The following is an 11,612-nucleotide window of genomic DNA, read 5'->3' as shown; positions in this document are numbered from 1 at the left end:
CTGTCACGAGCCCCGTCGCCCGGAGACAGCGAGAGAGAGACGGGGGAGGGGGGCGAGGGGACCCCCAAAACAAACCGGGCCTCCCACTATCCCCCCCTGAGCAGGACCACCCCCCAAAACAGAGGCGAGAACACCAAGGGGCTGCCGGCTCCACCCAGCAGAGGAGGAGCCCTGCATTCCAACGCCCCTCAAAGGTCTGGCGACCTCTCCAGGGCTCTGAGCGTCCAATGCCTCAGTACACACCCTTTCAGACCGGCCCTAGTGACCCCGATGTTCCCTGAACATCCCCCCCATGCCTTTTACAAAGTCTGCGACCTCCTGAAGGCCCCAAAGATCCACCACCTCTATATGAACTCTTTCACTAAATCCTCCCCAAAATACAAATACCCTGGACTATCTCCCAATCCCTATTGAACTCCAACACAGCAACCTTCACATACTATCCCCAACTCTAAATACACACAGGTATCCCAACCTGAGACACACAGGAGACCAGGCCAGAAACCCAGACCCTGACGACTCAATAAGGAGCAAGATGTATGGGGGCAGAGGCGCCAACCACAGGGACACATGATAAACATGCTCTGTGAACATGTGAGCATCCTGGCATGCGTGCACACAAACACACACATCTTTACAGACATGGATATGATATACACACAGACAGATGTGACAGACATCACACACATGCTCTGTACACACTCCACCACTACCATCACCACCACCACCACCTGGCTTGTTCACAGAGATGCACTACCCACACACCCCCATGGTCAGAGGTTTCCATGACAATTATATCTCTCTAGCCACCCACCCTCCTAGGGTCCCCAAGCTGGCCCCCAAGGCAGAGCCCTGGGTCTATGAGAAGAGGGATGGAGGGAGCCAAGGGATGTGGACAGGCCATGGTTTTCTCTACAGGAGAAATACTGGATCCTTGAGGGGAAGGAGCTGTTGGAAGAAAAGGGTCACCCAGGGGATGGGGGTATGGAGGTCTGGATCTCTGGTCCTGGAAGGGAAAATGCACTGGAAGAGGGCAGTGATGAGGGGGTTTCTGGGGGTGAGGGCGTCTTTCTGCACCTTGGCTGCAGATCTCTGTTCTCTGCCTTCATCTCCCCTCACCGTTCCCATGGAAACCTTTTAAGCGAACTTCTCAGGAAGACAAAAATCTTTTTTTAAATGACTAAAGAGGGGGGTGGAGGGGGGGCAGAAAGAGGGAAAGAAGGGTAGAGACAGATGGAGAGAGGGAGAGAGTTGGAGAGACAGACTGAGCAGATAGCTCTACAGACAGAAAGGAGATGAGATGGGGGTCTGATGGAGTTCTGCTGGGAGCAGAGGGGTGAGGGGGGCCCTAGAGGGTAAAAAAAAAAAAAAAATTAGAGAAACCAGGGAGGAAAGGGGGTGACAGAATTGCAGAAAATAGAAACAGTTAAGATAAGAAAGAGGAAAAAAGGGGGGCAAGATAAGGGGGGGAACCATAACACTGAAGGTTTGGGAGAAGAATCAGGACCATAGAGATGAGGCAGCGGTCCAGGAGCAAGGCATGAATTGGGTCAGTCTCTCCAAGATCCCAGACCAAGGGCTGGGAGGACCGGGGGCAGGAACACTCGGACAGGAAGCTAAAGATCTAAGGAAACTATTTTTATAAGCACCACGAAAACAGTCAAACTTCGCGGCTGGAGTGGAAAGGGGAGCGAGGCCTCTGGGGCCTCTCACCCACAGACCCTGCCCAGCTCCTGATTTCAGAAAGAGGCGTCTTCTCAACTCCTAGGTTCCCACTCTCAGGATGCTAGACTTGGACTCCGCCCCCTCCCACCCCCAGACAACTCCCTCAGTCCCCTCCCCCCTCCTTTTCCCTGCCAGTCCCTCCCCCTTCCCCCGCCAGCCCGGTCCACCTTCAGCCCTTTCTCTAGGACTGTCCGGGGTACGAGAGCCTGCTCGGCCGCCGTACCATGCTCGCCGTGGGGCCGTCCCTCCACCGGCACGGAGACTGTGCGTCTCAGCAGTTTGTTGCGACTGGACTCGCTCCTCCGGTCCCGGATCAGAAGGGGGTGTATCTAGGGGATGGGGGTATGTGTCAGACTTCCCGGGCCGAAACCTTTCCTCCTCTGCCTCTCCCCTCCACCAGGAAAGATTGGTATCTCTTTTCACCCGGCCTGCCCACCTTGTGCCACCTGCACCTCCAAACGTGTGTGTGTGTGTGTGTGTGTGTGTGTGTGTCTAGGTGAGTGGGTTTCTCTTACCCTTCTCTCCCCCAGTCTCTCTCATTCTTTCCCATGCCACCCTCTTCTTCCTCCATTTCTCTTGAAACACCCTCCATAGAATTCTAAACCCTACTAAACTTCCCACAACCTCTCAGGAGTTAGCTACTCCCAAAATACAGTTTTCCCTTGACCTTCAGTTCCTCTATTCTCCTAACTTCTCTCCCAACCTCCCACCTCTTTCATCCCCTACTCTCCCTCCGTGCCTGTCACAGGGGTAGCAGAAGCTGCATTTATAATCAGGATCCACAGCTTGTCTCCCTCCCACACCCGGCTTTCGGCCAGCCTGGGACCCAACCTCCCCTCCCCCAAGAAGGCCTGGTCACCTCCCCCTCCCCTTCATTTCCTTCCTTCACCCCCACTCAGCCTCTCTCACTTCTCTTTTTCCCTTTACCCATTACCTTTCCCTTGTCCCCAGCTCCCCCTCACCACTTTCTTCCCAACCTTCACACCTCTCCAACACTCCAACTTCCTCCACTCCCACCAGGAGCCAAAGAAACACGCCCCTCCCTGGCCCCCAGCCCTACTACCACAGCCAATCCAATTCCAATTCCTGGTGACCTTTTGAAAGTGCTCACCTTCCCAATTCCATCCCACACCCTCACCCCACTCACACCTTCTTACTCCAGACTCTGGCTACTCCTGTTGGCCCTCAGCTTTCTGGCCTATGTACCCATTTTATTGGCCACCTTGACCCATTCCGATCTCCGCCATTCCTTCATTACCCCATTCATTGGTCCTCCTTTGACATTTTGGTCAGTATATGTAACCATTCCTATCGGTTCCAGTTTCTCTAATTTATCCTACACTTTCCAAACCCCTGGTCAAGGCTAATAACCACTGGTAAATCGTTCATATGCCCAAAACTGAGACCCCAACACCACTACCACCTCTCCCTTCAAAATCACCACAACTGAGGCCTGAAGCCCTCCATGCAGCCATTTCTCTACACTCTATCCTTGCCTTACCACACCCTTCCCAACAGCTTTAAGTACACATCTCTCTGGTCTCTCAGGGCACCCAACTGTCTATATATCTGGTCCCCAAATCATCCTTAGTCTTTGAATCACACACCTGAGGTATCCACCCTTCATATCTACACTGCCTATTTCCTCATGAGTTCTCCACTTCTGACCCAGCTCCCACATCAGAACCTACTCTTCCATGGCTCTCAAACCATACTGCATGGCCACCACATCCTACAAGGACCCTCTGTTCATTTTATGTCCTTCATTCTAGCTAGTCCCTGTTCCCTACTTCATTCTGACTCTTTAGGCAACTTCATACCCTCCCAGTTCCTCTAAGCCCCAGGTATCTCATTATATTCTATCCTGATGTCTAGCCATTCCCTTGTGAAGCCCTCTCAGTATCTGAACTCCTGATCTCAGGCACCCATCCAGTCTTCACTCCCATCCATACCAAGATCTGCTGACTTCCATCATCTCTCCCAGTACCCTCCAATCCTCTCCTAATTATACAAAGACTCCTCATCTGCTTTTTCTGAGCCCTTCGATTTCCTATCACTGCATTCTGCCTCATCAGTGGCAAAGGGGAGAGAGTTCCCAAGGATCTCTTTGGAGATGAGGTCTTCCCAGTCTTCACACCTCCTCCAAGTCTTTAATTTTCCTTCCCCATTCTAACTTATCCCATAACACAGGCAGAGTGAAACAGCAGATACACGCTGTATCTTCAATACCACATCTCCTCTTCAACAGTGAACATAGTCCTCAAAGACCCCCTGGTCAAAGTGAGAGAATTAATACCCCTTTTATCACACCCCAACCCAAATCCCAATGGTCACCATCCTCCCACTGTTTGCAAATGTTTTTCTTCTTTGTTTGCTTTCTGTCTCTCCCATACACTAATTAGGATTCTCTCCATCTTTCTCTCCCCGTTCTCCCCCACTACCCAGAGGTCTTTTCCCAACCTTCTCACCCTGCTCACCTCATCCTCATCCAGCATGAGCAGCTGGTTCCCCGAGATGATGCAGAACCGAGGGTTCCAACCAGGACGATCATATGGGGAATGAACATACTGGGTTCGGTGCATAGGGGGTCCCCGTACATCTGGGGACAGAGATACAGAAACGGTAAGGAAGGCTCTATGCATTTAAGAGACAAGCCTAAAATAGCAAGAAGAGAGTCCACAAAGTGGGAGAAGGGGACCCCACCCATCTTGAGGAGATCAGATAGTGGCGAGGTACCTAACAACTTTAAAGGAACAGAAGATAAGCCTGTACATCTGGGGGAAAGAAGGAAGGTAAAGCACATCACAGGGGCCCTGTAGAGTTTTGGGGGAGAAATAGGGGTGGCTCGGAGTAAAATTGCATCATATCAGAGAGAGTACATGCTGAGGGACAGAAAAAGATGAAAGAGCTCTCCATCTACTTCAGGAAAATAAAAAGTTGGAGGTGCAGCAAAATTATCAGAAGAAAAACAGAGGTTGGTGGCAGGTGTCTGGGAAGAGGGAGGGCATCCAAGTAACTGGAGAAGACAAGGACCTGGAAAGTGGCAACACCCATCTGCAAGAGGTAAGAGGAAAACTGAGGGGGAAAAAGGATGTGTGTGTGTGGGGGGAGGGCTTGGAACATTTTGGTAGTGAGATTCTGAGAGATGAACATCTGGAAGAGAGGAAGTGAGGGAGCTTACCTGATTACAAAATCAGAAACTAAGTGAGCCTTCCTTCCCTCCTCTCCTTGCCCAGCCCTCCTCATCCCTTGGGGAAGTTCTGGTTCCTCAGGTGATAGGGAAAAAATGGCTCTAGTTAGCATCTAAAGGCACTCTAGTGGTGTAGTGGTTAAGGCACTTGGCTGCTAATCAAAAGGTCAGTGGTTCAAACCTACCAGCCACTCTGTGGAAGAAAGATGAGGCAGTCTGCTTCCATAAAGATTTACAGCCTTGACCCTATGAGGATTGCTATGTATCGGAATTAACTCAATGGCAGTTAAGTTTGGTTTGGTTTGGAGTCAGTGTCTAGCTGGGAATGGATAGGATGAAAGAGGTGGGAAATATGTCCTTGTTTGGATAGAGACTAATTAATCTCTTCCTTGTCTACCTCATCCCCCTTGAGAAGAGGTCAAAGATTTAACATTGACCCCCCCCACACACACCCAGTCTTCCCGGGCAGTATGGAAACCAGTTTCACAGGTTAGCATCCTCTGAAGGACACAGTGAAGAACTGGAGGAGAAAGGAACAGAGGAAAGAGTGTACTATCCAGGCCTACTGACACAGAGGATGCCCCCAGGAATGAGAGCTGGGGCAAAAATTCTAGAAAAAAAGAACAGGAAACCAAAGTTGCCCTTGTTCAGAGATGCCCCCAGTTTTTCCTTTCCCAAACTTTGCTATTCTTGCCTTGAACCTCTTCCCTGCAAACTGCCTCTACTTTAAACGTCAATGCTGCACATCATCACAAGGATTCAGGAGACAAGCCCTATGGAAGTAAGAGAAATCAGATCAATGACATCAAAATGATAGAAAATAGGCTACAGAAGAGGAATAGAAATCAGATTTAAGGTATCTGAATGTGAGAGGGTTTAGAGGAAGAAAAATCAAATTCTTTCTCGAATAGGAAAATTAACAATGGATATTGCAGGAGAATTGGTCTTTGGGCTTTATTCCAACTGAATAACCCTGAACGGTAGATAATTTAAAATTCAGGTCCCTTTCTGTATAAAACACGGCCTTTAATTTACCCAACCTACAGATCAGTCAGAGATAAAGCCCCAGGATACAGATGCCCATTATCTGGAAACCTCAATACTTTGAAACTATCTCAGTGCCATCTTAGAGACTCTAACCAGTATTCTCAAAAAAGAGATAACCCATACTTAGGCTCTGAGACCACACACACTGCAGATTATATGCCCACAGCACTCAGACTTTTGTACACCCAGAGGAGAAATCTGTTGATATACATAACCATTATGGGAGGGGCTGGTTCAGGCTGCAGCCAAAGGGAGCAAGTTAGACTTCAGGCAAGTTAGACTTCAGGATGCACTTTCCTCCTGGGAGCAGGAAAGGACACTAGGAACTTAGCTTAGAAGCAAGTCCAGAAACAAACATACATTCACACTCAGACTGTCTGGACTTGTGGCTGAATGATTCTGAGAGACAGATGCAAAGGGCAAGGAACATGGCTGAGGAAGGGAAAGATCCACTAGGATGAGAAATCTCAGCAGGGCTCAGATGGGGATCTCGTGTAGACTGTTTCAACCATCAAAACCTCAGTGTCTGTGCACCCCAGATCTCCAAGGAGACCAGAGGAACGGGTGATAAGAGCTGGGGCATTAAGAGAAACTGGGTAGGCACACACCTGTGGTGACAAGATGAGTGTGTAGGGAATAGAGAATGGGCTGGGGGGGAAATAAGAGGAATAAATAAATAAATAATAAAGAGAAAAGGAGACAGAGATGATGGGTGATGGGAAATCCCTAAGGACAAAGAGATACACCAAAAGGGCCCAACTGGGCATGGGGAAGAGAAACTAAGGTGGACCCAATAGGGGAGTTAGGGCATGGGGGTCAAGAAGGAAGGAGTGGAGAGGTGGTAGAGATACAAGGGAGCTACCAGATAGAAAAGGAGTGAGAGAATGGACACCAGAGAGGGACTGATATAGGGGAAGGACAGAAGGGGGACTCATATAATGAACGGACACCATATGGGGGGAAAGATATAGGTGATGGACACCAGAGGAGGGAGGGGGTATGGAAAGAAGGATGGGGGAGGGGGAATAAAAGTGGTGAAGTGAAGGGATGGATAAGACCCCAGGGGTTACGTTTCGTTGGTCAAGGGCCTTAATGAAGGTCAGAGTTTGGGGCAGGGTCCTAACCTGCCCCTACTTCCATCACTCAATCTTACTAGTATCTGACCCCCCTCCCCCACAACAAACACATAATTTGGCCCTCCCCCTGCCCTAGTGTCCCCCTCCCCCAACCCATTCCCTCTCTCTCTTCCCTCCATCTGGACCCTCCATCTACCCTCCCTAGCCTCCCTCTCTCTCCATCTGGCCCCTTCTTCTCTCCTTCCATCCTCCTCTCTTTTTCTACTCCCTACCATTCTCTGAGCCCCCACTGTACTCCCCCCCCCCGCTGTCTTTTTGGCCTCTCCTTTCACCCCAATGTTTTCATTTTCCCCTCCTAGCCCCTCTCCTAAGACTCTGCTCCTCTTATTTTCTTGATATTTTCCTCATTTCTCAGCACCCACCCCCAAATTATCTCTGCAGGTCACCCCCTAACCCTATCCTTCTACCTTTTCACCGCTTTCTGGCTCTATTCCCCCTTCATCATTTTCCCCTGAGCCCCCCTTCAAGGCTTGTTTCCTGGCCCCTCCGTCCCCTGTCTACCCATATCCCCCTGGCCTCCAATCCCTCTTTCCTTATTGCTTCCACCCCTGTCTTCCCAGTCCTCCCCTCTCCCTCGATTGATTTCAGCCTCTCCCCTCCCAAGCCCCAGCTCTACCCCCGCCCCCTGCCCCTCCCCCTCCCCCTCTTGCCCCCCCACCTGGCCCTCCCCCTCCCCCCACCAACGTACCTCGGAAGGGGGCATAGGACATCGCGGGGATGCTCCCCCGATGGATGGAGGCGCGAGACCTGCTCATCAGGCCTGGGGGGAGGGGGCGGGGGGGACGGGGGAGAAAGAGAAGAGAGAAAGAGGGGGAGAGAGAGGCAGAGAGGAGCAGAGAGGAGGAGAGAGGAGGAGGAGGAGGAGAATAGAAGCCAACGGCAGCAGCAGCAGCCGAAAGAGAGAGAGAGAGGGAGAGAGGGAGAGAGGGGGGCGGGGGAGCGAGCGAGAGAGGAGAGAGCAGGAGGAGGAGGAGGAGGGAGAGACTCTGCAGCCCCCACCCCTACTCAGGGAGCCCTAGAGAGAGAGACCCCCCGACTAGAAATCATTCCAGAGAGGGAGAGCATCTCTGAAGATGCAGACCCCAAACCCTGAGTCTGAGAGACCCCAGACCCACAGAGAAAGGTCCTTTGCATTCAGAGAGGTGGGATCTAAGACCTCAGCCCCCACTTCAGGGGGAGGGAAGAGGGTAAATCTGAGGCACAGACCCTAATCTAGAAGAAAAGAGACCCCTGATTTTAGAAAAGACCCCCCCCCCCCAGGGAGAGGAGTCAAAGACCAAAACCTGAGAGTCTAATCTCAAAAAGGTTCTCCATATCCACAGAAATCTAACTTCAGACCCTGAGAAGGGGATTTCAGGGACCAAGACTTGAGATCAGGACTAAAAGAAAAACTTGACACCCCAGATTCAGAAAGAACCCAGACCCCAAACTAGGTTTTAGAGAACTCAGCCTCAAAGACCCCAGATTTATATCACAGAGACAAGAAACTGCCGACCCAAAGAAATTACAGACTCAGGGAGGGAGAGAGGGATGCCAGGGAATTGGGGATAGAGTTTGCCCAGGATGGCAAACTTAGGAGACCCCAAACTCATAAAGAGTTTTAAAGACCTTAAAGAGCCATACAGATCCAGAAAAATACTCCCCCCTCCCAATAAAAAAAGGAAACGCAGTTCTGAGAAAGACCCCACAGAGATCCATCTCAGAGACAGACTTCAAAATGAAAAACAGATCTTAAGGAGACCCCAGCCCTAGAGACAAGTATAAGTGAACCCTGACATAGTCTTGGGCAACTCCCAGTTACACCTATCCACCAAACCAGTGATCCTAGACCCTGGTAGGAAGGGGATTGCTGGGTATGAGGAGTGGCCAGAGCCTTTTTCTCTGCTGCCTCCTCCCACCTCTCTTGCTTTTCATTGGCCCCTCTCTCCATTTTTGGGTCACAGGATGTGCATAGGCCCCAGGGAAGGAATGTAGGGCAGGTCCTGGCTCCTAGGGGGATGGACTAAGGGAAGGAGACCCAAGGCTGAGAGGTGGACCTGTCCTGGAGAGTGGAATAGGCAGGGAATACGGGACCAAAGGACCATCACTACTTCCTTGTGCCCTCTTCTTTTCTCTCCTCTGATCCACCACCAGCTTTGGGGTTTAACTTAAGAGAGCTGAGGAGCCCTTAGCTTCATTCTTCATTCTCTAGCCCATTTACAGGCTTGATCTATCCTTTTACAATGTCTCATTCCTGATCCAGTCATGTCTTGCCATGCTCCGTGCCTGCCTCATCACTCCCCCCTACCCAGGGCCAGCTGGCCTCTCCTCGGATCATAGTTGTTCTTTCCCAAACCCAGGAACATGTCAGTCCTAAACCAAAAGTTCGGGGAGGGGGGGGGGCCTCTCTTTATCCCCTGAGGTTCAATCTTCTCAGACCCCTCTCACTCCTTAAAGCCTCAGAAACTGTAGGGGCTGTTAACTAAGCTCATTCTAGGGATGATTCCCCATGCCACAACCAGACGCACTGGGTCTGCGGGGTCTCTAGGCCCCCCCTTTCCCAGCATCTGTTCTCTCTTCACATGGCCTGCTGGCCTGCGCTGCCATTGGCTTCTTCGTGTCACTCAATGAGGTACCGTCGCCTGAGAGGACCAGCCCCCTCACGTGACAGTGGAACGCCGCAGAGGCTCTCCTCAGCCAGCAACAGGCCGTTTCCGGTTTATGCGGAAGTGGGCGTGACATTTCGTGAACGTTTGCAGATCCGACTGATGATTGGTCAAATTTCTCTTCCCTCCTCCCTTATCAGGAGGCGGGGCAAACCGGACCATGTGACTGCTGCGATTGGCTGGCTGCGGGTGGTCCGCCTTCTACTGTCACGTGGTGTGAGCTGTTTTCTTATCACGTGGTTGCAGCCCAGGTAAGAAAAGTGTACTCTTCCTGGGTTTGGGGTCTTTTCTCTGTGTAACGTGTGACCGTTGATATTTAACCCTGTTCTACCAGCAGAGGCTGCATGAGGGGGGGGCGGGCTCCCGCGATCCTGCTCGGCGGAGTGGTGAGTGACCGGTCCCATCCCTTCCGGTCCTCCAAGTCTTGACCACTACCCTCACCCAAAATCCCAGAACTTGACAGCTAAGGAGGGAGTGAAAACTGAGTCTTTACCCTAGTTTTCCAAGTCTGTCTCCAAGTTACAGGGACAAATTCTCTCGAGCTGCAGGAGAGGGAATGCAATGTCAGGGTGTCTATTCAGGGATTCCCTCGGTGCAGTTTCCTGGGGTATTTGAAGAGAGAGACTGAATTCACTCCCCCGCTCTCAGGCTGCTCTGCTCCTGTCGCTTCTTTGGATGCCGGCGCTGCTGCCTGTGGCCTCCCGCCTTTTGTTGCTACCCCGAGCCTTGCTTTCCATGGCCTCTGGAAGTACCCCATCCCAGCCCTCGTCGGCTTCGAGCTCCAGCTACGTCCCCGGCTCGGTCTCAGCAGCCTTTGTTACTTGCCCCAATGAGAAGGTCGCCAAGGAGATCGCCAGGTGGGGATGTCGATGGGAGTGGGGATGGATGATCATGAAGGGAACAGTTAGAGATGGGGGAGGAGTGCCCTCCGTTGCTTCCTACCCTCTCCAACTCTGGAAGCTTGTCTCTGAGCTGCCAGTTCAAAAACCCAGGTCAGGGGGAGCTCTGAATGGGCCTGTCTCTTCACCTTTAGGGCTGTGGTGGAGAAGCGCCTAGCAGCTTGTGTCAATCTCATCCCTCAGATTACATCCATGTGAGTAACGGGAGTTGGGGGGTTGGCCTAACTCTGGGGACAGAGGGAGCCTTTTACCTGGGATGGATCTTTGTTCCTCACAACACACTCTTTCTCAACCTTTTCAGCTATGAGTGGAAAGGAAAGATTGAGGAGGACAGTGAGGTTCTGATGGTGAGGAAAAACCTCCCCAATTCCCTGGCATCCCTTTGATCTGTCCCTTATCTGAGATCCTGAAATGTACCGCACTCTTTTGACTCAACTGTATTTCTCCTTGCCCCTTAGATGATTAAAACTCAAAGTTCCTTGGTTCCAGCTTTGACAGATTTTGTTCGGTGAGAACTTGCTGAGCCCTTTAGTGCTTGTATAGAGGAGGTGGGGTCTCCTGGGTAAATCTTTGAGTGATCCTTACTCCTCAAAACCTTTTTTGCAGTTCTGTACACCCTTATGAAGTTGCAGAGGTGATTGCACTGCCTGTGGAACAGGGGAACTCTCCATATCTGCAGTGGGTGCGCCAGGTCACCGAGATCGTTTCTGACTCCAGCACAGTCCTACCATGATCCCCTCATATGTATCAGTGCTCTGACTGCCAAGTGAGGACTAGATCCCCAATAAATCCTACCTTTGGTTCTCTGCCTTTTGTCTTGTTCCATATCATGTATGCAAATTTGTTGGGGGGGGCGAAATTAGAAATGAGTCTAGTCCCTGTGTTCTCCATGTTCAAAATGACTCAGGGCTGCTAAATTTGTTTATTTCTCTTTATTTCAATCATACAGAGTCTGGGATCCCTTATCATT

The 11,612-nt window shown here is 51.1% G+C and overlaps 2 protein-coding genes across 2 annotated transcripts in view; one reads left to right on the top strand and one right to left on the bottom strand.

The window, feature by feature from the left end:
* SYNGAP1 (synaptic Ras GTPase activating protein 1) overlaps nt 1–7,853 on the bottom strand; it is a 30,092-nt gene extending 22,239 nt beyond the window's left edge. The window contains exons 1-3 of the mRNA XM_007939338.2: nt 7,787–7,853; nt 4,203–4,324; nt 1,949–2,054 (exon numbers count right to left, since the gene is read on the bottom strand). Coding sequence (XP_007937529.1) covers nt 1,949–2,054; nt 4,203–4,324; nt 7,787–7,853 — 295 coding nt within the window. The remainder of the gene's footprint in view (nt 1–1,948; nt 2,055–4,202; nt 4,325–7,786) is intronic.
* A 2,234-nt stretch (nt 7,854–10,087) lies between these two features.
* Nucleotides 10,088–11,375, top strand: CUTA (cutA divalent cation tolerance homolog). Its single transcript, XM_007939336.1, has 6 exons — nt 10,088–10,129; nt 10,392–10,600; nt 10,777–10,836; nt 10,944–10,989; nt 11,101–11,150; nt 11,249–11,375. Exons 1-6 carry the CDS (start codon nt 10,088–10,090, stop codon nt 11,373–11,375), a joined length of 534 nt encoding a protein of 177 aa, XP_007937527.1.
* The last annotated feature ends 237 nt before the right edge of the window (nt 11,376–11,612 follow it).

Source organism: Orycteropus afer, unplaced genomic scaffold (assembly GCF_000298275.1).
Source record: "Orycteropus afer afer isolate SDZICR_OR568_19922 unplaced genomic scaffold, OryAfe1.0 scaffold00059, whole genome shotgun sequence".
Classification (NCBI taxonomy): domain Eukaryota; kingdom Metazoa; phylum Chordata; class Mammalia; order Tubulidentata; family Orycteropodidae; genus Orycteropus; species Orycteropus afer.
The sequence above is the reverse complement of the archived record's forward strand: the minus strand, read 5'-3'. Positions and strand labels throughout refer to the sequence as shown.